This window comes from Triplophysa dalaica, chromosome 22, assembly GCF_015846415.1.
Source record: "Triplophysa dalaica isolate WHDGS20190420 chromosome 22, ASM1584641v1, whole genome shotgun sequence".
In the NCBI taxonomy this organism is placed as follows: Eukaryota; Metazoa; Chordata; class Actinopteri; order Cypriniformes; family Nemacheilidae; genus Triplophysa; species Triplophysa dalaica.
The window spans coordinates 6649175-6674859 of record NC_079563.1 but is presented as its reverse complement, the minus strand read 5'-3'; the positions used below and the strand labels follow the sequence as shown (position 1 = coordinate 6674859).

The window sequence follows — 25685 nt, the reverse complement described above, 5'->3', positions numbered from 1 at the left end:
AGTAACATCAGTAAATAACATTAGATAAAATGCAGAATGGCTATTGTGTTTCCACATAATGATTAAGTTGCGTTCCAGCAACAGGAGTGTGATATTGATAAAACTCACCTTTCCATTCGTGGGTGGCTCTTGAATGTATATGTTACTCATTCTGAAGGAATATGTGTGTAGATTTTCCTCAAAATCATAAAAGTGACCTCAATATGATTAAAATAAAACAAGCACTCCAAGTTCACTCGGTCCCGCAGAGTCGCTAGTTAAGACTTGACTTGAGGTGACTATCGCCCCCTACAGTAACGGAGTGAAACATCACGCAATATAAAGTGAGGTTTATCGACCAAGCTTTGCCTCTAACTGAGTGCTGTTTTTATTTAATTTTAACAATTAATTCATTTAATATTTATTGCTGTTATTAACGTTTTTAAGTTATAAATGATTCAAGTTAATCCAGTTTTACCGTCTAAACCGCTTGGGAAGCGTCAACGATATGATCACGTGGTACCTCATACATTCTCACGCGCTGGCAGTGATTAACCAATCACATTAGTTTGCGTCTGTTATTTGTTAATATTGTTATTAATGACATTTAATTTATAGAAAATATTGTAATTTTCACAATGCAAATGTCCACAAGGAGACAAAAACATGTTCAAAAATCTGAAAGCGAAGCTATCAATTCGTCTTTTTGGTCCCCACAGATAGTAAGTTATTACCAAACAAAATTTTAGTGAGGAAACGTAAAGTAGATTAAATTAGAAAATATTTGTATTAATTTATCAGGTACATCTATCAGAATTATATAATGGGCGGCCAATGAGTGCACAGTGATAACATGTCTGTAGTGGGAACCATAGTGCAGTTTGCGTTTCCACTCGGAGTCATTTGCCAGAGGGATCGAGTTCACGGTTTGAAAAGCAGTCTATTCAAAATAAACCAATTGTTTTGTTTTAATCAGTTTATTCCTACTAAAATACTTTTGAGGAGATCATGGCCGACCCAGGTATGCATTTGAAGTGCTCAAATAATTTTTTTATTGGCTATAGTTGTTGTTGTCTATATGCTACATTTGGAACTTTCTAGAAAGTGTCATTACACTTTTTACGGATTAACGTTATTCACTTTGGTTTATATCTTTTATCCCCCGAACATATGTAAGACCAAATAGCCACACGATGTTTTAAATAGACTCAATCTGCTTGATGTTTAATAGGTAGTGCTCGTGTTTCCCTTTTAAGTTAAAGTCCTCTTTATTATAATAAAATAAAAACACATCCTCCGTCAGTTTATAATTGATCTCGCGTCAAAGGCAAATCAAGGTGTTTCTGCCAACAGGTCCAAACAAGGACAACATCAGAGCTGGATGCAAGAGATGCGGATATCGTAAGTATCTCACTGAAAATGTTTTTACTTTGGTGTCTGTATATTTTCAACGTCTAATTGTTTAATCTCTTCATCAGCTGGACATCTTACGTTTGAATGTCGGAATTTTGTTCGTGTGGACCCGAGGAAGGACATTGTTCTGGATGTGAGCAGTACCAGCACTGAGGAGAGTGAAGAGGAACAGGAAGTTGTCTGTAAAGAAAAGATCCTGAGTACCAGCCATTCAAAAGGTTCCCTCACTATTTCTAAGCATACTTAAATTGGGCTTGAGTTTAAATAATTAAGTGTCTTAGTATGTAACCTATACAAATTGTTATTCAAATAGTAAAAAATAAACGTATACCGATTGATTGTTGATGCCTTTCATGTTATGTTTAATGTTTATACTGTAAAACAAGTTTCCATTTTTTGCAGACTAGTAAGTAATAAATAATAGTGAACTAAACTTAATTTTGTGTTCGGATGTTTATTAAATACCTTGTTCTCAGGTTCTCGAGAGGATTCTAAAAAGGAAAAGCGTAAAAAGAAAAGTAAGGACACATCCCAACGAAAGTCCAAAAAGAGGTACATTTGGAACTTATTCATTGCACTGTTTTACTATTTCTTCTCATTCAGATTTGACCCTGCCTGTACAGCATTTATAATGTCTGAATTTTACCTACAACTATACATACCATTTCTTAAAGGATTAGACTTAACACATAATTAGCTCCAGGGCCGGTTGCACCAGCTGTGCATAAATTACAACTTGCCATGTTTTGACTTTAAAGGGCACTAAGTTACAACTTATGGACTACTAAATATTTTGAGTTGCACCATCAATTTATAAAAACTAAATATTTACACAAGCCTCCTGTCAGGAGTTAGTGTGTGAATAAAATTGCAGAATCACTGATCTAGAACAACTCCTATGTTTATCCTTGTGCATTTCAAAATAGAATCATCTTTTTTATTGCATTGGCAGGAAAATGAATTCACCAACAACATGAAATTTATTATGATGCTGTATTGTTTTTAATAATCATTTGTTTATTATTCTTGTTTAATTTGAAATATTTCATAACAATAATGCTATTAATGATTAATAGTATTCCATTTCATCAAAAATAAATTTTACCATTATTTTGTTATGTAAATTAAGTTTAAATCGAAAACGTTTAAAATTCACAACAGTTCAACACAAGTTTTCCTCGTGAATTCAAAGAGCGCTATTGGACTATTGAAGGTAAACATAATATTATGCGACTACGCATTACTTCACAGAGATATTAAGCCTCCAAAACCAAATGGTGCAACCGAATAATGTACACAGTTAGTTACAAACTAGCTAGAAGTTACTAAGCCTCTAGTGTGGACTTTACACTCTCATTTAAGAAAGAACTAATGAATGGCTGGTGAAACTCTACCCCAAAGACATATAGAATAGAAGATGAAGGAATATTAAATAGATTTTTTGAAAATATGATCTTGTGTTTGTTTATGTCGGGTTACTTTATGTAAAAGATATGTTAATTTAAATGAACTCCTAGTAGGGACAGTTAGAATATTAAGAAAAGATTTTTATTTGTTTACAATTATGAAATTTAGATTTTTTTTTAGATAATTTCCATTCGAAACTTACTTTTTAAACAATTTCACACAATATTCAATCGCTATTTTTGTGTTTGCAGGTCCTATTCAAGTGATGATGAGGAAGAAGTAAGCAAGAAGAAAAAGCACAAGAGTCACAAGAAGAAAGGGAAAAAGGAAAAGAAAGAGAAAGAGAAGAAACACAAGAAAAAACATACAAAGAAAGACACAGAGTCATCTTCCACCGACAGCTCCACTGAAGCTTCTGACACGGACTGAAACTGGCTCTTTTATTTGACTCATTTATTAGAATCTTTTACCGGACCACATAAGCACTGCAAAGCAAGAAACTGAAGATTTTAAACACAGAAAGCAGAATACACATATAAACCACCTTCAGCTAGTGCCATGTGGACATATTCTCTCAGACACCTTGAAATTTGAAAGAATTCTGTAACTGAACTAGGTGGCGTTGTAAAGTCTTTTGTCTTTAACTTTAATAAAATTGTATTTCGTTTTTTTCACAAAACCATGTAAGCATGAAGAAAAGTGATATGCATATAGAATTAAGTATTATGCTAGGTAATGACAAAAGAAAAATAGTTCTGTCAAAATAAGGATGAAAAAAAGCAATCTATTTCAGACTGTAGAATATTGTTTCAAGATAAGTGGTAGGACCAAAAACAGTTCATGTCATTTTGCTGATCCGAAACATTATTTTATCATTCATGAGTCATATTTTTGTACATTTTATCATTTGTTATATTTGATCATTTATATAAAAATGTGTTGAAAACCGTCCCTTTGAGAGTGGAATCTAATTATAGTTGAATAATTTGGAGAAGTTGGTAATTATATAAACACATAACAGGGAGGTAATGTTAAAGGGAACATTTCTGAGTAAATGTAGTTTACAGTACAGAAGTGTAATTCGTGACCTTGCACATTTTAAAATAATATAATAATAATCATTATTAATACAGGTAATTGTATGCATAGAAAATGTAACTTACAATGATCAATTATAAATGAACATAAGGCCCATACAGATTCGATATTTGATTGTGTGATGGTTGTTTCAATGCCTTGACAACGTCGTGTGATTGATTTGATCATCAACATTAGGATTTGAGATGGCAGTTTGATTTTCTGAGGTAACGCACACTTTTATTTACATTTTAATTAATTATAAAAATAATAATGTTTTCCCCAAAATTATAATTTTTCAAATAAATTTGTTTTCCCCAAAATAATAACTGTATTTAAATGTTTTGCATATTTGTTTTTATGTTGTACCGATCCCATATTCCAGGAATTTATTGTCAACTTTGAGTCCTGAATTGTTCTAGGACGACGTAATGTGTTAATTGATTAAGCTAAAGTTACGTGACTGGCTTACTTCTTACGATACTCTTGTCAATCTTTATCATTAAAATAAACTGCAAATCAACGAAATTAAAGTTGAAATTAACTTTTTTCTAAAGCCTACTGATGCAATTTACTTTACAATAGTAAGTTATACATACTAGCTCTGCACGGCCACGTACTAACATACTTTTCTCGTTTACCTGTCAACTATGACGTAGTTATATTATTAGTGCACACTGAATTGCTATTGTATTTGTTCTGTGTATTTTATGCATATTTTTCGGGATGTCACCAAACAGATGTCCATATAGCTGCCAAGCGCCGGTGCAGTTCTGACCATTCTGGACCAGAGAGAGGTTTACCATCATAGGCATCTCAGAGAATGATTATGATGTAGTTCTTCTTTGAGACAGCTTTGTGGTTTATAATATGTCTGCTGATCTCTTCCCGGGCACCAGCTATGACTTATTAGAAAGGCTTCATCTAGACGAGGAAGAGGAGCAAGCTAACTTTAGATTCCAATCTATCCAGTACTTGCAACAGTAAAAGTAATAAGCAATTGTATCATTTTGTTTTTAATGTATGCAATAATATTTGGGTTTCTTGTTCTGTGCACATGCTTTCTCATAATGGACGTGTTAATGTAAATGGTCATATTATAATGTGCCTTATTAAGCTGTGCATCCTATTCTGCTATAGGTAATATTTGTGTTTACTCATTCTCAAGGCACATCCAAAATGTTGATGTTAATGCTGGATTTAAAAATTAAAACCTGTGTATTGCTTGTAACGCTACACTCTAAAAAATGCTGGGTTATTTCTGTAAACACATTTTTGGGTTAATTGTGCTGGGTCATAATTTTGGGTTGTTTGAGGTACTGTAAACACACAGTTGGGTTGCTCATGCTGGGTCAAATGAACTATAGGGGTTCTTTCACCACTGAACAGCTGGGTTGGGTTATTTTGACCCAACCGGTTTGTTCATTTTTCCACTTCATCGAACCTTCTGGATCCTTCACGCGTCTCATTGTCAGATGGCAACGCACATCACAGCAAGCTGATTTTCTAAGGTAAATTAATATGATAATATGATTATATTTAATAACTTGGGGTAAGAGCACACTGATTTTACTGTTTAATGCAGTATTTGATCTGTCGCTGTGGGGAGGAAGTGTTTTATTCTGTGATTGATTAACGTTAAGTAATTTAGCAGTTTAGCATGCTAATTAAAAAAAAGTCCTTAACAATCGCTTTATCCTTATGTTATATATATATGTGTGAACGTGTGCATATTTTTACTTTAAAAGGTTTTTATCCTTCACGTTAAATCCTCATGGAAATGTATGTCAGAAATACATGGTATAGTTCGGTTACTGTTTGTCTACTGTTTGGCTTTGTAATGTTTAGTCAGAATTAGATAATTTCATACAAAACTTAATCTAAGGGGATATTTTTTCAAGTGTCTGCGACGTGCCGGATCCAACCAACTAGCAATAATTTAAAATTTAGCATTTTCGCGCTTTTTTCCCCTCAGGTAACGTTACCGTTAGCTGCATTAGCTAAAAGCTAAGCCTCTTAATCTCACGGTTTATTACAATTAACGACAAAAATAATGTTTGGAAAATTAAACAGAAATTAACTTCTGACACACGACAGCAAACGATAGAAATAACTGACTTTTATACCATTTTCCAGCTGGTAAAAATACAAGTGTTCTAATAATTTTGGCCATCACTGTATGTTATATCCTCAGAAGTAAATGATATACAATATGAATGTAGTGAATGAAGTAAAATACTAAAAGTGATTTTTGAAATATTCTTCTAAAATTATTGTTTTTATAAGGCCTCTATGTTTGTTCATTAAATGCATTTTAACTTAAATTTTAGTTATGTTTTAAGACTAACTGTCATGTATTTAACAGGTGGGGACTGTCATGGTGGAATACTTGCAAAATGCAGAGACCAGTGATATAATCTGCACATTTTGTGCCTTGGGGACGAGGCAGCAACGACATCCCAGACCTTCACCATTGATTAGGGACACGCCATTGAAACTGACTTGTTGCTTAGTTGATCTGTTTCAAGTCCTTTTCTGTGCTTGATGTTAACGAAGCAGTCTCTTCCTACTTAGGAATTTCTCCAGCATGCAGTTTATCGTATTGATGGACATGAGTCTTAATGTGGGAAGTTTTTGAGGACAACAGTTTTTTCTCCGCACTTGTAACATGCTTTAAGTTGTCACATGTATTGTCTGTTGTTTGGAGTCTTTGTTTGGTTTAGTTTTAATGGCACACTGTTTGGACTGATTCTCATGTGCCAATAATATATTTTTGAGTGTTCTAATGCTACAATGTTGATATATAGAATAGGAATCTACAGTGCTTAATTCACCCAGTTTTGTGTTTTTAAAGAAACTGATCTACAAAAACTTGTTTTTATGTGTCTGTCGGTGTTGGATGAAATGTATGACAATTGCACCCATTCAATAAATGTAAAGAAATAAATTTAATAAAAACGCATATTTACAATTGCATTTGTTTTGTGTAATTGTATTACAGAAAAATTATAATAATTTTACATTCCTTTCAGATTATTTATTTTTATTGATAAATATAAAATAAGCAAGGCAATGGGAAAACATATAACCCAATGTTTAGGTTATGTTAACCCAGAAACACAGTTAACCCGACCCACTAGTTGGGTCAAACAAACAACCCAGCATTTTGGGTCAAATGGTTAAACCCAGCACTTGGGTCAAAATAACCCAGCGCGTGTTCTGTCCCATAGTTACCCAGCAGCTGGGTTAAGGTTGGGTTATTTTCTAACCCAGCAATTCTTAGTGTGTAGGTTGAGTTTGAAAAACATGTTGATTGAATGCATATTGCGTCCACATTTTTGATTCAAACAGATATTTGAAGGATATAATAAAAAAACACATGATCAAAACTGTTTAGGAACTTATTTACCAGGGTCTAAAAGCACACATGTGAACTAAAAACATACTTTTTACTTTGATGCCTTTTTATGGTTCAGCTAATAGTCATTTTAATAGTGATTAACTTTACTTTATATGAAAATAACCACATTCAAATCAAAGGATTTATGTCTATATTATTCAGATTTTTTATTATAAACTGAGATGATTATTTGTTTATGTATTCCTACGCTTCTTATAGACATTTGCTATATTTATTAAAATACTACAGTTTACAAAAAAAGACGACATCTAATCGTTCTTTCGTGAAATTACTTCTAAAAAAGAAAATGTATTTAACATAGCAAAGTAATCCATATAATAAAATATTGATTTGGCAAGAACAGAATTACTGTTATTTTTGCAGTAAATGTGATAAGATTGAGGAAAATCGCTTTGAGTGCACAGAAAAGTGTTATATAGATATGACGAATTATTATTATATTGTGCTTATGAATCTTAATGACTGGCCTTCTCTCTGCATCTCTGGCTGAGTCCAGAGGGGGCGTGGTTAACTTCACACGCCCGTGACGTGTCTGGTCGAGGACACTTGCAGGTACAGGACGGTGATGTAAAAAGTTCACAGTGATTTCCTCTGGACGAATGCAATGGACGGACTGTTGGTGATGTTGTGCGAAGGACTTTGAATGGGTTCGATATAAAACATGCGGATTCACATTTCCTTTGTGTGGAAATTATTCTGTGGCGTGTTTGCGCTTCTTTCATTGAGTGGCGGTCAAGTTTGGGGAGGTGAGTAAAGAATATTCAAAATAATATCTCTCCATATATTACACATATTATTACTCTCACGTTCCAAGCATATACAAATGTATTTATTACATATGTTAACCATTTATGAGGTTACTGTTTGTTTGTTTCAGACTGTAATAATTATCATGGTTAAGTCAAAGTCAGTTGCCCATATGTCTAAACATACGGAGTGACGTGGAGGGATAAATGTATACCTCACTGTACAAAAGATACTTATGCATGTGTCTGATATGGGATTACATATAATCCGATCTGTCCAAGTTAATGTTGTTTACCTGAATGGATGCGCACTTCCCCTCATAGAGACAGACCACTGCCAGTTCAACCCAATAGAACAGAAGAGGAAAGGAGGAACATGAAACGTTTAAAAGTGTGAAACAAAGTGTTAAGAGTTTTGTAAACAACTTCGTTATACTTTTTTAAAGGTATTTCTTATATGTGGGCATGAAAGGAAGTCATATTTGTCTACAGCTTGCCAGTTTGCCAGTGAAAAGTCACAACCACTGTCAGTTTAGGTAAACATATACGTCATAACAGATGTTTTCTATCACAGTGCTTGAAAAAAAGTAACTAGGTACAACATTCATTAGGATACATTTCATTAATCTGTTTTACTTTTGAATGTTTTGATGATGTCTCCATTAATGTTTAAATAAATGCTGTCCATCACAAGTGTTATAATACAGCACAGCATGTGTGGCATGTTTGTTCTTTTGTACCAATCTTTATTGAATTTTTTGACACAGTGCTCTACAAATGAAGCTTTCCTGCTTTTAAAGGGATCCAGCACATTAAAATGCATTAATTGAATTCTGATGAAGCATTCCAGCACAACAGCACTTAGTCTAAACTGCTTTAGGCAATAGAGCGGCAGCTGTTGAGGTGACTGGTCAACTCAATTTTGGGGACAACGGCAGCGCCTAACTGAGAACAAAGTTATTCAAATTACACTTGCATAATGTCGTGTTATGGTTGTATATGGTTTCATATACTTTTCTTGATGTTTATAAGCCAAACAATGTATTTAAAAGTGCTGCCTATAAAACTTTAACCGTGTTGTGTGTGTTGTATTGGTTTTAATGGTATACAAAAACAAATAACGTTACAGCTTCATTCTATGGAGATGGCTTTGTGGTCCTGAAAACGGTCGAGCTGTCCAGTCAAACATCTTTCCATGTGCGGTTTCGAACATCTGGATCCAATGGCCTGCTTTTCCTGGCGGCTGGAGAGACAGATTTCCTCTGGGTGGGGGTGCACTCCGGACGAATACAGGTGATTCAATGAATCTTATTTATGATGTCACAGGGTTCTCACTGAAAAAGGTCATAGGTCGCTATGCGTTTATTGCATAGATAATTGTTTTGATAATAGTTCAGCTTATTATTGGTTATTTAGTTATATGTTGCATATATTGTGCATAGTATAAAACTGCCATATATTTTGTTAGTTAGGCATTAATAGTGTATTATTTACATTATATTTCACTCATGCATTTTTTTGAATGAAGGTAAATTCGATGTAGATTTAAGTATGCATTCTATTTCAGGGATTTGCAATTGAGTTAGGAATTGTATAAGAATACAATCTTTGCTTAAGATTACTGCAGTTTTAAAATGCTTTAACTAGTTGGACGATTATAAAACATTGCATATAACAAGGATACATGCATGGTGTAGTAAGATACAGTTTAAAACAGACAGGTACCCACAGGCAAAAACAAAAGGCAAGTGATTTCTTGTCGCTTATGGACAGAAAAAATCTCTGTCAATATTCGGTGCCTCAACTTGCACCACAGTTTTTTCTTTTCCTGCTGAAGAAATACTGACATTCTAATTTGCCAGTTCGTTGTTTAACCTTAAGTTTACTTTTGCATTTCACAATTCATTTCTATTCATTAAAATTGTATATTAATGACAAAGAATACTTATCACTTGAAAGGCCTCTAGAAGGCACATTTGATCACACAATTTAAATTATTGCAATGTAAATTATATAAAAAAGGTAATTGGACTATGTAACAAATCTCCATAAAAAGGAAGGAAGGAGTCGGGAACCGGAAGACATTTAAACGTTTAATATAAATAATAACATCCGGCAGCCCCTCACGGCCGACCACCGGCGAACAAAACATAAATACAAAACACTAGAACATAAATACATATACAAACACTTCGGGCCCGGACCTCTCTCATCGACGGTCCGGTCGTTCGTTCCTTTTATATGCTCCCTATCTCCTACTTGATACGAGCCCGGTGTGCACACAGCTGGCGCTAATTCACAACTACTCACCGGACTCGAACCACGGTCTCGCCACGCCTACTCTACTACAGACTAAAATAACTTTCTCATAGTTTCTAAGTATATTTTTCTTTCATAGGAGACTGACTTATGTGTATTATAATGCATTTATGACCTTCAACCATTTATGTTGTAAACTGTGCATTTTCATGTGTATTATCAACACATTTTAGAGACAGTAAAATGGTCATTCATTTAAATATTATATATGATGAGCATGCCATGATAAATGAAAGCGATACACAAATGGATTTTTTTCGTATTAACATATAATTCTTAAAAACGTTCAAAAACAGTATCGCAGTTTTCAAGGTCTGCAAACATCAAGTCATTTGGTTGTTTTGACCAGTTTTCATTGTGTGCACATTATTGCAAATAAAGAAATCCCAGAAGTCAGTTTAGTTTACGAAACAAACATGATCATTTTACTTCAACATGTCCTTATAAATTTGGAATGATCTTGAAATATTTTACAGATCTGTCTGTTATGTAATATAATTTTCTATCAATAGTAATTAACATATATAATTTAGTCGTGTTCTGTTTTATGTTAAACAACTTATTTCGTCAGGTACGGATTGATCTTGGATCTGGAGAACGCACTCTCCGGTCTGACAAGAGCATTGCTTTGAATGACCTCACCTGGCATACAGTAGAACTTCATCATGATCATGACAACATCACGCTTACTGTGGATAAAACCTCGGTCAGCACTGTTAGGATGCAAGGGGCAGACTTTGAACTGAGCATCCAGGATGGACTTTTCGTCGGCGGTGTTCAGGATCTGAATAGACCATACCTCTCTGCACACCAGACGTTTGGCTTTCGAGGTTGTTTGGATGAGGTTTTCTTTAATGAACATAACCTCCTCTCCTCTCTTAGGCCTTACTCTGGATACAAAATGATTCACGAAGCGTCACTTGGTTGCAGCCCACAGTTTTCAGCCACTGTGAACGACTCAATGAGTTTTTTCAGTTCCAAAGCGTACATGACTCTCCCAACGTGGGAAGTGTCGCAAGAAGGCGTATTTGAATGTGAGCTGCATACGTTGCATTCAGAAGGGATTCTTCTTTACAGCTCTGCGGGCCACGGTAACTACATTGCCCTGGAAATTGAAGAGGGACACCTTGTTGCAGTTGTTAAAATAGGTGGAAGTAAAACAGAGTTACGTTCCTTCATGGCTATCGGTGATGGGGAATGGCATAAGTTGAGACTCTATTTGTCCCATATGAATCTACAGTTTACTGTCGGTTTGGAGATGCACAATTCAAGCTTTGGTGTCAATGTCAGCACCTTACAGCTTACTGGACCTCTTTACCTCGGTGGGGTGGATTTCGACTCATACGCAGAAGTTCGTAAGAATGGTCTGCTCTCTACGGTTGCTAGGCGTTTCGGAGGAGGCTCATTCAAAGGCTGTCTTAGAAACATCCGCGTAAATTATCAAAGGACGGGACTTCCGAGAGCATTGGTCACTAAGGATATTTCTGTTGGTTGTGAAGCAAGAACGCAGCTTGGACCCAGTAAAACAAATCTATCGGTAGTTACTACAGATTCTGAGGCAGACAAGCAACATTTTCTTTTGCTTAAAGATTTAGAGGTTCTCGAGGGCGGACGTGCGCCACTGGATCTGAAACACATTAGGATTAACCTGGAGTTCAGCAAATTTGGGATTCATCAATCCCAGATTATGTTCCGCATCGAAGAGCAGCCAGTCCACGGGCAACTGCGTCTGGACATCGCCTCCGATATGGAGGAGAATACCTTCAGTATGCAGGACCTCTGGCATGGAAGGGTAATGTATGTCCATGGAGGCTCCGAGGACCTACTCGACTTTTTCATGTTTTCCATTTTCACCAGCAGCAAAAAGGAAGTGCCCGGTTATCTCAAAGGTAACCGCCTGCACAGATTTAACATCACTATCACATCTGTCAACGACGCCCCCGAATTAAGCCTCCCAGAGGGCAGTCTCTTCATTTTGCTGGAGCACTCAAAGCGCCGTTTGACCACGGATGTCCTCAGGGTCATTGATCCCGATACTATTTCCACAGATCTGATATTCTCAGTGCTTGGTAACCTGAATGCCCAGTCAGGCATTTTAGAGGTCGAGGAACGTCCAGTGACCTCATTTACCCAGCATGATCTTGAGCAGAGTAAAGTGAGTTACGTTCACAAGGGTGTCAAGAACTCCAGAATGGCAATCAGGGTGAGTGACGGAGATAAGGTGAGCAACACCGTGGTGTTTAGGATCATGGCTGTTCCCCTGGAACACAAAGTCGCCAACAACACTGGAGTGGAGGTAACCCAAGGCAGCGCAACGTGTATTACGAACAAACATCTAGCTGTTCAAGTGAATGTCGCTAAACAGTCGGTCGAGATTCGGTTTGATGTCACAGTGCCACCAATGTATGGAGAGTTACAAAGACTTCATTCTAGTGGGCAGTGGAAGCCAACGACTACATTCACACAGAAGCTTCTTGAAAAAGAGCGTCTTAGATATCGCAGCACCTTCCATGGAACCCAGCAAAGTAACGTCACCGACAGTTTCAAATGTAAAGTCACCGTCGGCTCGCTAACTACGGACGAATTGTTGTTTATCGTGAAGGTACGTTGGATTCGTTACAAAATCCCCAGAAATAAGATCGAGACTGACGGTGAGAACAGAGTTATATTGACACCTCAAGAATTCCAAATTCTCACCAAAGGTGTAAGACTTCCAGAATGCGACCTTCACATTTGTATCTTGACATTACCCAGAAAAGGAAATCTGTTTCTAGATAATAGTATTTTAAAAAAGAACTCCACATTTACTCAACAAGACATTAGTGATCATAAATTACAATATGAGGTAACAGAAAAGCCTCATGAGGATACTCGAGACGTGTTTCACTTTCAGGTGTTCTCGAAATTCTCCGTGTCAGGAATTTTTGAGTTCAGAATCAGTATCAAAGCAAATATTCATGACTTGGTTTTAAATAATCATGGACTTGCTCTTTTGGAAGGGGAGAGCAAGGTCATAACTAAAGCAATGCTTTACTCAGAGACACCCAGCAATGGAGAAGTTCACTACAGTATCACCAGCACCCCTAAACATGGGACGTTAAAGAAAATACAGCGCTCTAACTCCTCCTTCAGCAGTGATATCATATCGTTCACCAATCAGGATATTTTAGAAGAACGTGTCTTGTATGTCCATGATGATAGCGAAACCAAACACGATGCGTTTACGTTCCAGGTTACATCTGTTGACTCTCCCACAACGAAGACCGGTGGCACAGAGGGCATCTTTAATATTTCCATCCAGTTGGTTAATGATGAGAAACCCATCCGTGTTGTTGATAAAGTGTTTCATGTTGTACGTGACAGCCAGCGGTTACTCTCCCTGGAAGACCTGTGCTATCATGATCCCGATATTGACTTTGATGACAGAGACCTGCTTTATACCAGACGAAAGATCCCAATGGGTGAGCTTGTCCTGGTAAATGACACCACACGCAAGCTATATCAATTCCATCAGAAAGATTTAGAAGAGAGAAGAGTGCTGTTTCTTCACAAAGGCGTGAGTTACGGTCGGTTTGTCCTCTTTGTATCCGATGGAAAACACTACACATCAACATTACTCGAGGTCTCCGCTCAGGACCCATATGTAAAGGTGGATAACAACACTGGTCTGTTGGTCCAGAAAGGTCAGATGGCCATCTTAAAGTCGGATCATTTCAGTATAATCACTAATGTAGACGTTAGGCATGATGAGGAAGTAGTCTTTGAGGTGTTTCGACCACCAAGCCATGGGACTCTTTACTGCGACGGCATCAAAACAAATACTTTTACACAGCATGACTTGAAGATGGGCAATGTGATGTATCATCACGATGACAGTGAAAACCTGGCCGATTCTTTGAACTTCACCAGTAAGGTGAGAGGGGTCCAGCTGGATGTGAGCGTGGCTGTTAAAGTGTATCTTGAGAGCCATCAACAGCCCCCAAAAATCATCCACAATAATCAAATCCTGGTGGAGGAGGGAAAGCCGGTCAAAGTCAACAAGAGGGACCTCAAGGTTAGTTTTACTTTTATAAAGTCATGATATCATTTATTAGTTTGTCTGGTACCGACTTTAAATCTACGATGATAAGTGCTGTTACTTTATAGTAGAAGTTCTATGTATCTGGAATCTGTGAACATGCTAAAAGAGACAAGAAATGCTTAAAGGGATAGTTCACCTAAAATACAAATTCTATCATAATTTATTCACCCTCGTGTGGTTCAAAACCTGTATATGACCTTTTCCGTGGAAGACAAAAGAAGATGTCTCAGTGGTTTTGTGTTTGTGGATGTCAATCGGAGTCAATGTTGTTTGGTTACCAACGTTCTTCAAATTATCTTCTTTTGTGTTCTGCAGAAGAAAGAAAGTGATGGTGTATGAATAATTATAATTAATTTAATTGTAAAACTTGCCTATATAATGCCATGAAATGCAAACTATTATCTATCTTCTTGTGTGGTCTGTTCTAGGTCATTCATGAGGATAACACACCTCATGAGATCGTGTATACTGTGAAGACGGCACCAGCTCATGGTTTTCTGCGGTCCTCTGTTCTTGAAGAAGATCACTACATTGGTAGTCCGGAAAAGCCCATCATAAGCTTCTCACAGGCTGATATCAATGAAGGACACATTCAGTATGTCCAAACGAAACACAGAAAAATTAATGACTCTTTCTCGCTTGACGTGACTAATGGCATTCTAACGGCACACAATCTCATAGTCTCAGTGGATATTATACCACAGCACATCCCTTTAGAGGTATCTAATGTGACTCTGAAAGAGGGTTCATCTAAAGCCATCACTCAAGACAACATCAAAGTCACCAGCAGACACTTTCATGGACTCCAGCTTGTTTATCTTGTGACTGTGGGACCTTACCACGGTCAGATAGAGCACTCAAGGATCCCGGGTGTTCCCATTCCATCCTTCACAAGAGTTCAGGTGAGCTTCACTTCACCCTGTTATTTTCTCTGCACTGATGTAGGGCTGCATAATCACGACTCTACTTTGCTCCAAATTATAATGATTATTTTTATGATTATCATGTTGTTTGAAATCATTTGACACTTTAGCCGATCCCACATCAAAAAAATACTACAATTAACTGCAGTATTTACTACAATTTAGTAAACAGTACTACATTTAAGTTAACTTAGTGGTTCTCATGGGGGCCCAGCTGACTTCGAATGGGGCCTCAAAATTACTCATATTTTAACATTTGACAGAATGAGCATTGAAATACGGTAAAAAAACTAAAAAGAAAGACACTACTTATTATTTGCTGATTTTTAACGAATTCACCTTTAACAGCCAATGTCACTCTAAATACCATTTTCTTGGTAGAAATTGTGAGTTTTTGTGAGTAGGAAGGGAGCTTTTGAATATTGTTGAATACAATGGGGGCCTTAGAGCCAAAATGTTATGAAATTCCAGGGGAGAACCCAAGTGCAGGCACACGGTGGTTAATGGGTTTTAAACAGATATTTATTGAACAAAAAAATCACTCAAAAGGACAAAACAAAACCCACGAAGGGGGAAAAAACAAGACATGACGAGATGACTATCAACAAAAACTAAAGACTCGGACTAACTAACTAGAAAATAAACACTTTGAATAACACAAAAACTAAACACGAGGTGACAAGAACAAGGAACATAGGTTTCAGGGATAAGAGATACAGGGAGCGGGAACAAGACACAGCTAGACGGCTATGTGGACAGCAACAGGAACAAGGTACACCATACTATGTCACGCAACATCAAACAATCCAAGAGCACAAGACAATAGACAAGAGGATGCTTTAAAGGGAAACAAACACAGGATAATTGGCAGGGAACAGGTGTGGGTAATGAAACACTAATGGGAAGGTAACAAGGAAACGAGATGGCGGGAAACACAGACAAGACATGAGAAAGCGCATGTCAGCCAATATATAAGCAAAGCCATGTCTTTCTCACACAAAACCCAAGGGCTATGTCATGACTCAAAATGGTTAAGAACCCCTGCTTTAGAGTACTTACTATATTAAATAGTAAAACTGTAGCAAAGACTAAGGTTCAAATACACTTAAGTATCTAGGAATGTTACTGCAGTTTACTAAAGTATATTTAGTATATTACATTTTGTATATGAGATTAGTTTCATTCGTTGCAATTTATTAGTATTACTTTATGTGAAATACAGACTGCATGTCAAACATTAAAGGGATAGTTCACCCAAAAATCTAAATCCTGTCATCATTGACTCACCCTTAAGTTGTTCCAAACCTGTATACATTTCTTTGTTCTGATGAACACAGACAAAGACATTTGGAATACTGCCCCTTACAGTACCAGAGCATCTTTGATACCATTTTAGTAAAAATTACAATGGAAGTCAAAAGTGCACCAGAACGGTTTGCTTTCCTGAATTCCTCAAAATATCTTATCTTACACAAACATTTTTTCTACTTAGCAATTTTTCGGAAGTTTCAGAAAAACAGAAGGGTGAGTAATTCATGACAGAATTGTCATTCTTAGGTGGACTATAGAGTACCTTTGAGTCTATTGTTTGGATGTTTTTAGTGTACAAAAGACACTTATTACTTGGTAAATTACATACAGCTCATGACCTAAAACAGGGCTCTAGAGTGCGACTAATTTGGTCGCACATGCGACCTTATTTTTCAATGGTGCGACTTAAAATTATCAGAGGTCGCACCGGTGCGATCAGCCGTTCGAGGGGAAAAAAACGATCCGCAACCCTGAAAGTCTCCTGTGATTCAATAACAGACACACATTAGACCCATATCGTGGTCTAAACCAATCAATGATAGTGAAGGGCGGACCCCCCTCTGATTGGCTGTGGTCCAGATATTCCTGCACGTGAGTGTACCAGAGGTCGCGTTAACTGAAAATTCTCTGTCATTGACGGATTTTTCACCAGTGACGGAAAAATCTGATGGCCGCCCGTCATTTTGTCGGATTACAATGAGGGCAATTTGTAAATCCCCATTTCCCTTCAGCGTGATATGCTCGAAAAGCAACCTGCGTGTTTTCACCTGTTATTGTTACTGACTAGACAAATGCGTCGGATGTCACGCTGGGACGCGGGAAAGACAGTTGACCTATCAAAGTAAACCAAATAACATGAAGAATGAAGGAGTATCAATGCACATTTCCCGCAAGTACTGTGTAAACTATGTTTTTTTATACAATGTTTTCGTGAGTTGACAGAGCTCACAGTCTGCAGCACCAGGAGTTATCACCGCTCCGCTCCTCACGCGAGGCGGACCGCGATCGCAAAACAAACAAGAGATGATCACAAGTCCAGATAAACACATGATAAACAACGTAAAACTTGCTTCTTTGCTTATTATTTGTTGTCCGTAATGTTTGCTAATTTCTTGTGTAGTGATAATGGCAGAGCTCTCGTTCTTTATGTGTGCTGCACCATTTTCATTACTTACGTTTTATTCAAACGGTTTTGTACAGTATTTTTATAGACTTCAACACTAGGATTTTTTTAAATAAAGTGTTATTAGAGTAAGTCTCTCACCACTGGAAAGTGACTTACTTGTGATACTGGACTGTTGTGCCTTTAATTTCATCATTGAACTTGAAACACGATTTACTCCAAATTCCGTTCCTAAAAATCACAGCGCTTCAGACGACATCAGCCATAACTGTTGTTAAATACACAAGATATGAGCAAAATAAAAAGTGATTTGGAAAGGGCTTGAATATGGTATCAAAAACTGTAACGGCTTTATTGGGCATTCGGTTGTATCACAATACAAAAAGTTCCGAGACGCCAGTACAGCGTGATGACGTCACGAACATACAAATTATCACCTAACGCCACCTTGAACCATAGTGATGGGTAATAACAGATTATGACGGAGTTTTTACGAGCCTCTCAGTCAAAATGACGGACAAAAAAACTCTAGCGCAATCTCTGGTGTACGTTTGAAAATGCGTGTGCTGCAGTGAGACAGAGAGGTGAGGAGACTAATGCTGTTAGTTAAACAGAGTGGATGTAGAAGGGGATGATGAGAGAAGATGAAAAGAACAATTCACAACTTTTTCGTAAATAATGTTATTTTAAGGCCTGATCCGTCCAAAAATCAGAAGCAATGCTCCGACACGGAGCCTTCAAGCCCTTGTCCATTTATCTTGAGATCTTTTAAGTTTAAATTTCACTTAACTGAAGCACATTAAGTACAAACACTTTTTCAGTAAGTTACCTTTCTTGTAAATTTGTTCTTCAAATAAAGAACTTAATGTTGAACAGTTTGTAAGATAAACATTTACAAGCAAATTTTGCCCATATGGACATTAAACAAAAGTGAACTGGTCAAAGCAGGTAAATGTTAAATGCGATGCGGTCTAAAATTTGGGTGCACCTAACTTTTGTGCTAGTGCACCCAAGAAAAAAAGTAAGGCGCACCAGTGCAACCAGTGCAAAAAGTTAGTCTAGAGCCCTGTAAAAGTACAACAATTTTACATAAACGTTCCGCTACATATAAAGTAAACAACAGATATTATAATACTTTCAGTTATGGTCCTTGATTCTGATTGGTTGAGCCAATTTAAAAGCTGTTATAAAATACCCAGATTTATAACGGCTGCCCGCATTACATAGCATAAACAACATTTTATTTACTTTATTTTGTGAAACCTTACTACGCATATGGAATAACTGTTTTATAAAAGCAATAAGCCCCGTGAAGCAGTGGGTTACATTGTATTTTATAACAGCTAAGGGTTTTTTATAACGCCTTTAACTGTTGTAAAATGAGGCTTATTGCTTTAATATGTGATACGGAGCAACATTTTATATTTTTTCTTCACAGGCTGAACATGGGTTTATATTCTATGTCCATGATGGAAGTGAGACCAGGGCTGATAATTTTACAGTGGTGGCCAATGATACGGATCTCAGGAAGCACAGTTTGCCTTTTATTGTTTATGTCAATATAACACCCATAAATGATGAAGCGCCAGTTATAACTGTCAACAGAAACCTCAAGGTGAGTTTTTTATATAGTGTACTGTACATTATGGCTTCTGTTAATTATACAAAAAAGTCTTCTACAGCATATATAGTATTAGTCAACATGAAAATGTGCTAAATATAATACATTTTCTTTTTTGTTTGGTTCAAAATGGTGCCCCGGACAGTGGGTTTATCAAAATACTGTATATTTATATCCACTTATTTATTTTATTTGTAAGTTGTGCACAACACTAATATGTTTGATTTAAGTCAATGTAAGGAAATTTAGAAATAAAAGAATACCAGTTAATCCTATTTGGTTTGGAGGTCTAGACATGAAATGTCTGTTTTCACCACCAGGAGGAGGCTCAATAAACACTAGTAAAAATGTGAAACCTCATTCATCAAATGTTTATCCATCAGAGGCTTCAAGATGACTTAAATCGATTTGAAATAAAACAAGTAATTAATCAACTTAAACAATTAAGATCAATATATCTTTCTAGTTATGACAAGATCTAGAATATTTTACTGGGTAGAAATTGTGAACGGGGGACCAAAACTGTTGTGGACTATGGGGAGATTCAAAAAGAGAAAAAGGTCAGACCACTTCTTATGAGAAAGTGAGATCGCATGCAATGTGTTATCATTTGTTTTCAATACTTTTTTACTTATAGGTGTGGAAAGGGTCTGTGACAGAATTAACTACTGAAGACCTTAGCGCTGATGATCCAGATTCTCCTCCAGAGACTCTAGAATTCATCATCACACCACCAAGTAATGGGCATGTGGCCCTGAAGAGCGCCCCCTCCAGACCAGTTCTGAACTTCACACAGGAACACATCAATCACGGCCAACTGGTGTTTGTACATAGTGGTTAGTTTAACCTGCCTTTCAGTTGCTAATATTGAACTTCCCAAATGTATCAGTCATAAGACATGATGGCTTGATCTTTCAGATAGAAATATGGCAGGTTTGTGGTATTAATGTTTTGACAGGTGCCGTGTCAGGAGGATTTCACTTTCAAGTCAATGATGGGCTGAACTTTGCTCTAAGACAGATCTTCAGTGTCACAGCTCAATCTCTGGTCATCAGCTTGGAGAAAAATGAAGAGCTGAGAGTGTTTCCAGGTTCAATTTCATTACTGGATGTGTTTTAACCCCTTTTTTTGTTTCTTGTTTTCCAACTCCATTGTCTTTTGCTGTGATACTGTATGTACAGATATTGTTACAATCAAACTAAAAAAGTCAACTCACTATATAAAATGTGTGTGTAAGACCAAAGTGCACATAGAAATAGATAAGAAAAACACAACAAGTGGCATTGGCTAGACAATGGACTATCCACGGCTTTGATAATATATTGAGACTATTCGTAGAATTTATTGAAACAGTTAAAGATACAGATATTAGTACGTCACAGATATTACATCTTTTGTGTAGTGCAGAGGATTTATTTTCTGCATCCTTTTGCAGGTTCTTCAAAGTTCATTTCTGAAGATGAGCTGTTGGCAATCACAAATGACTATGATGATATTACAAATCGCACCATCACCTATACTGTGACCTCTCCTCCAAGATACGGCAGACTGATGGCGAAACAAATGGACAATTCCACACAAGAAATCTCTTACTTCACCCAAACCATGGTACAGTATTTTTTAAAGGCATCCTCCAATCCCCAATTTTTCCAAACCTGAATAAGTTCTGATCAACACAAAGAAAGATATTTGGAAGAATGTTAGCAACTGACATTTTTGGGACATCATCGACTACCATAATAAATTCTGCTGATCACAAAATAAAATATTTTGAGGAATTTGTGTTTTTTGTGCGACTAAATTTGATTGGCTGATATATAAATATTTAATTCTGGTATAAACTCTAATCGCTTTAGGTCATGTTGGTTTCATCATTTGTAAATATAATCTAATTTATTTCAATTTGTGTAATATAATATCATAATTATATAAATATGTGTGACATTAACCCAGATGAATTGGCGTTTGTAATCACATGTGGAATGTTGTTGGAATGTTGCGACTAGCCAGTCAGAATCAAGTATTTCACAACGCTGTGTAATAATAAGTTAATATACTGTAAGTGTACAAATCGGTTTTACATTTCAACCTACTATTTCAATTTTTGTTAGAGACTTTACATTTCTTCAACTCATCAAACTTAGTTACATAAACTCAACCACTTGACAAAATTTTAAGTCCAATTTGTTTGTTAAATCAGGGTTTTACAGTGTACATAAGTCAGAACTGCGGATTCAGTGTATCTAGAGAAACCTTTGAGTAAAAAAAAGAGCCCTCTGGTCATTTCAAATGTTGTTCCGGAGTCACTGGTTCTGATTTAAAACAATATTTTAGTGTGGACAAAAAAAGCAAGCGACAAATGAAATAAATGTAACTTATTTTTTACTCATTGTCACTCTTGTTTTAGGTGAAAGAAGAATCTTTACTGTATGAACAGACTGAACCTGTTGCATGGGCAGCATCAGATTCCTTCACCTTCACTGTCTCCTGCCCTCCGTCATCTCTGGAAGCTCACACCTTTAATATCCACATCTCTTTTGAAAATACCGACCAAAAGCACAAGAGTGCGCTTCATGCAAACACTGGTAATATCGCTGACTTCACTTTAATAAAAATATAATGGGAAAAGATTTATAAAAATAACAAACATAATCCAAGAATAAGATAATTCCCATTCTAGAACAAATTTAAAGTGATACTTTTACCCAAAAATGAAAATTCTGTCATCATTTACTCACCCTCAGGTTCCAAACCTCTGTAAATGTCTTTGTTCTGCTGAACACACAGGAAGACCATTGACTCCCATAGTATTTGTTCTCCCTACTATGGTAGTAAGTGGGGGGTGAGATCTAACATTCTTCCAAATTTCTTCCTGTGTGTTGAGCAAAACAATGAAATTGATGTAGGTTTTTGGGTGGAGTATCCCTTTAAAATGTAATATGTGATGATTATAATAAACAATGTTTATTTAGTGTAATTTATATTATATATATTTTTATTTTATTATTACTTAAATATGGCATATTTAATTTATAACAACATTAATTTGTGTTTATTATTTAGGTGCTGTTGTTGCTGAGGGTAGTAGTGTTCTCATAGACGAATCAAAGCTGGATGCCTCCAACCTTTTGGGAAAGCTAGATAAAGCAGAACAGCACTTTTATGAAGTCTGGTATGAAATCACTTCTCCACCGCACCACGGTACAATTGTTGTTGATGAACGGAACCAGACCCATGAAAGATCAAAGTTCTCTCAATTCAACCTCCACAAGCATGGAATCATATACCTACACGACGACTCTGAGACCACTCATGATAATTTTACATTTGACGTGTGGTTAAACCCCAGAGGCAAGCCTGCTGAACGACCCCAGAATGCAGACCATGTGTTATCGGAATTGTTTAATATCACTGTGACCCCTGTAAATGATCAACCTCCTGTGCTCAAGACAGGAACCCCCAAACTCAAAGTGGTCTGGGGGGACACCGTGACCTTAGATCCTGAATATCTTTATGTGGAGGACCAGGACACCCCACCTCAAGAGATTCATTATACTGTAATTGGCAAACCCAAAAATGGATTCCTTGCTTTCGAAGGTCAACTGAATAAGTCTGTTGTTACTTTTACCCAAGCTGATATAAATGATAGAAGGGTGCATTTCATACAAAAAGGAGAACCCTCCTCAGGGGCAATTTACCTCAATATCACTGATGGATTTCACAGACCGCTCTATAAGCTCTTCAGTGTGGAAGTAGAGAATATCACCATCATTGTGGTCAACAATACTGGACTGACTCTGTTGCAAGGTCAGATGACAATGACTCTGACACTTGAGCAGCTGGCTGCAGTCGCCAATGAAAGAAACGCATGCATTAAGTATTTAGTTACAACCCCACCAAGACATGGGACGCTAATAGTTATGGAAAACCCAGTCACACACTTTGACCAAGAGGACCTGCGCACTGGCACAGTGTTGTATCGCATGACTGACACGTCGTCCTATCAGGACAGCTTTGAGTTCACAGTCTTCACAACTGAGACTAACCTGACTAACCAAGTGGTAAACATCACTGTCCGGCCGCTGATCCACCTTGGAGAGCATGTTAGGATCCCAAACGGCATCCCGGTGAAACTCAGAAAGGATGTCCTTGATGCAACCGAATTGGCCTCCCTTAGTGGTAGTGACCCTGTATTTGAAATCCTTGAGCCTCCAAAACATGGCAAGCTAGTCAAGGTTACATTTGGCCTTGGAGGAGCATCTCATTCAGTGGAATCCTTTACATTCAGGGATGTGGAACAGGGACGAGTAGCCATTGAGGAAAACATCAACTTCACTGCCGTTTATGGCAACACAACAGCAGGCAGGTACAATGTCACTGTGCTCCATCCAATTAGTGACTCATTTGTTTTTCTTTTAAAGGCGGCCAATGTTCAGCCTGCCGTGGGGGAGTTTGTGTATGTGGTATTGCCCTATGACCCTGTTACAGGAAAGCACCTACTTTCAGAGCCACCTCTGTGGCCGACCAGGTTGCCGACATTTAACAGAACAACTAACTTGAAGTCACCCATTTACCCTCCATCTCATAATGATCCGACAACAAGACCTCACAGAACTGCTGCCAAGCTGAAACCTCGAAACCGGTGGGGGAACCACACACGAAGCAGATCCACCATTGGACACGTTCCCCGTACTACAATTGGTAAACTGGACCCTTCTCCAAAAAATACCTTAGTCAGAATGGAGTCCCTACCAAGACCTGCGTCTGATCCACTGCTTATAATTCTTCCACTTCTTGCCTGCCTCCTACTGATTGTCATTCTTGTGGTCCTCATTCTTGTCTTCCGGCATCGCAGGGAAAAGCGGGCCCACCCAACTATGATCCAGGATCTGACGGAGAACCCCGGAGAAGATATTTTAGCCAGAGGCTCATATCTGGGTCAGCCAGAGAGAAGTCTCACCGTTCCCTCAGTAATAGTTACTCCACTTACTCCGAGTTGCCCCAGCAGCCCTCTTTTGGACGCCGTACACGGCGAAGTATTGGTGCCTGCGATTGAACGAGCTGTTTCACCGTTTCTCCTTTGCACATGGAGTCCACTTGACCCAAATTCTGTCCAGCAGTGTTCCCCAGCGACACCACCCCTTAAAAAAAACCAGTACTGGGTTTGACACAACTCTTTTGTTCCTACCAGAACATTTTGAACCATTCAATGAACAGGAGGAAAGCAAGCTTCTATGTACTTCTACGTACATTAAGGGACTCTGAAAACCCACAGATGCTACTACTATTCAACCCTGTAGACTTTACTCAGCCCCCCTAAAATTCTGCGATTCTCCATAAACTGTACACAAATTTGTGTTCAATATGGAAACGGTAGACTCCCCGTCTTTCAGCGTCGCAGGGTGAGGATCAGAGGACAAGACTAGGTGTGTGTTTTTCGATAGATTGTTATAACATCTGCACCAGTGCAGTTCTTTGTCATTAATACGGTTTACAAAATGTCACGAGGGAGTTATCGGTTTACTGCAAGTTTTCGCTGCGTTCACCCCTCATCACACCACAGCTGTTTCTTAAAGCGAAAATGAAGCCCTTAACACATATGAAAGTATAGTCTTCTTTATGAAACAATCATGTTGCCGCATGTTGTTAAAATATATAACATGTTACAGTGCGGCACTGACTTACTCTAACCTCATAACAGTAAAATTTTGTATTTAGGTGTGTGTGTGTATATGTGTGATCAGGAAGACTCGTATTTGGCTTGTTAATAATCAAATGTTATACCCATCTATGTAATACAGTGGAATGCTGCAATAAGTTTACTATCCTACCCTGTTACTCAAATGTTTATTTTGTTTATTTATTTTAATTTTATAAATAATTAATTTAATTTTATATTTACTATTTATATCCTCATTGGGCTGATCGCTCCATCGCTCCTGGCCTCAATAGCTTAGATCTTTTGGAGTTTTTCAATGTTTTAATATAAATGACCATAAGTTATAAGTACTGGGTCAGAATGTCTTGCACTCACATTTTTTGAAGTATACAGTACAGTAAATAGAATGGGTAAACGTGGTTAATACAGTTCACTGAAAAAAGTTTGAGAAGAATGTTAACATCAGATCAGACATTTTGCTACAGTTTAGAGGAACGCAAACTATAAAGTTTAATATAAGTCTTCTTGGTTTTATAAAACATACACTCTTAAAAATAAAGGTGCTTAAAAGTGAAAATAAAAAGTATTTTATAAGAACCTTCCGT

At 37.2% G+C, this 25685-nt stretch overlaps 3 protein-coding genes and 1 long non-coding RNA gene across 4 annotated transcripts in view; 3 read left to right on the top strand and 1 right to left on the bottom strand.

Moving 5' to 3' along the window:
• The window catches only part of cwc27 (CWC27 spliceosome associated cyclophilin), a 35030-nt gene extending 34666 nt beyond the window's left edge, over nt 1–364 (bottom strand). The window contains exon 1 of the mRNA XM_056737506.1: nt 109–364. Coding sequence (XP_056593484.1) covers nt 109–150 — 42 coding nt within the window. The 5' untranslated portion in view covers nt 151–364. The remainder of the gene's footprint in view (nt 1–108) is intronic.
• Nucleotides 365–871: 507 nt separating this feature from the next.
• srek1ip1 (SREK1-interacting protein 1) lies at nt 872–3750 on the top strand. Its single transcript, XM_056736915.1, has 5 exons — nt 872–1000; nt 1333–1380; nt 1458–1610; nt 1869–1944; nt 3051–3750. The coding sequence occupies exons 1-5, from the start codon at nt 988–990 to the stop codon at nt 3226–3228; spliced, it is 468 nt and encodes a 155-aa protein (XP_056592893.1). The 5' UTR covers nt 872–987; the 3' UTR covers nt 3229–3750.
• Nucleotides 3751–4971: 1221 nt separating this feature from the next.
• Nucleotides 4972–6850, top strand: LOC130412275 (uncharacterized). Its single transcript, XR_008905183.1, has 2 exons — nt 4972–5387; nt 6242–6850. It is a non-coding gene; the product is annotated as an uncharacterized LOC130412275 (long non-coding RNA).
• Nucleotides 6851–7958: 1108 nt separating this feature from the next.
• Nucleotides 7959–25265, top strand: LOC130411415 (chondroitin sulfate proteoglycan 4-like). The gene is made up of 10 exons (XM_056736038.1): nt 7959–8043; nt 9173–9336; nt 10934–14416; nt 14872–15345; nt 19239–19415; nt 20059–20257; nt 20380–20511; nt 20857–21029; nt 21829–22006; nt 22485–25265. Exons 1-10 carry the CDS (start codon nt 7959–7961, stop codon nt 24587–24589), a joined length of 7170 nt encoding a protein of 2389 aa, XP_056592016.1. The 3' UTR covers nt 24590–25265.
• The last annotated feature ends 420 nt before the right edge of the window (nt 25266–25685 follow it).

What these genes read in the sequence shown, in the direction of transcription:
- LOC130411415 (XM_056736038.1), top strand. Translation starts at nt 7,959, where the DNA reads ATGCGGATTCACATTTCCTTTGTGTGGAAATTATTCTGTGGCGTGTTT. An exon ending in TGGCGGTCAAGTTTGGGGAG is followed by an intron (nt 8,044 to 9,172) that starts GTGAGTAAAGAA and finishes ATAACGTTACAG; the next exon opens with CTTCATTCTATGGAGATGGC. An exon ending in TGCACTCCGGACGAATACAG is followed by an intron (nt 9,337 to 10,933) that starts GTGATTCAATGA and finishes TTATTTCGTCAG; the next exon opens with GTACGGATTGATCTTGGATC.
- srek1ip1 (XM_056736915.1), top strand. An exon ending in ATGCAAGAGATGCGGATATC is followed by an intron (nt 1,381 to 1,457) that starts GTAAGTATCTCA and finishes TCTCTTCATCAG; the next exon opens with CTGGACATCTTACGTTTGAA. An exon ending in GAGTACCAGCCATTCAAAAG is followed by an intron (nt 1,611 to 1,868) that starts GTTCCCTCACTA and finishes CCTTGTTCTCAG; the next exon opens with GTTCTCGAGAGGATTCTAAA.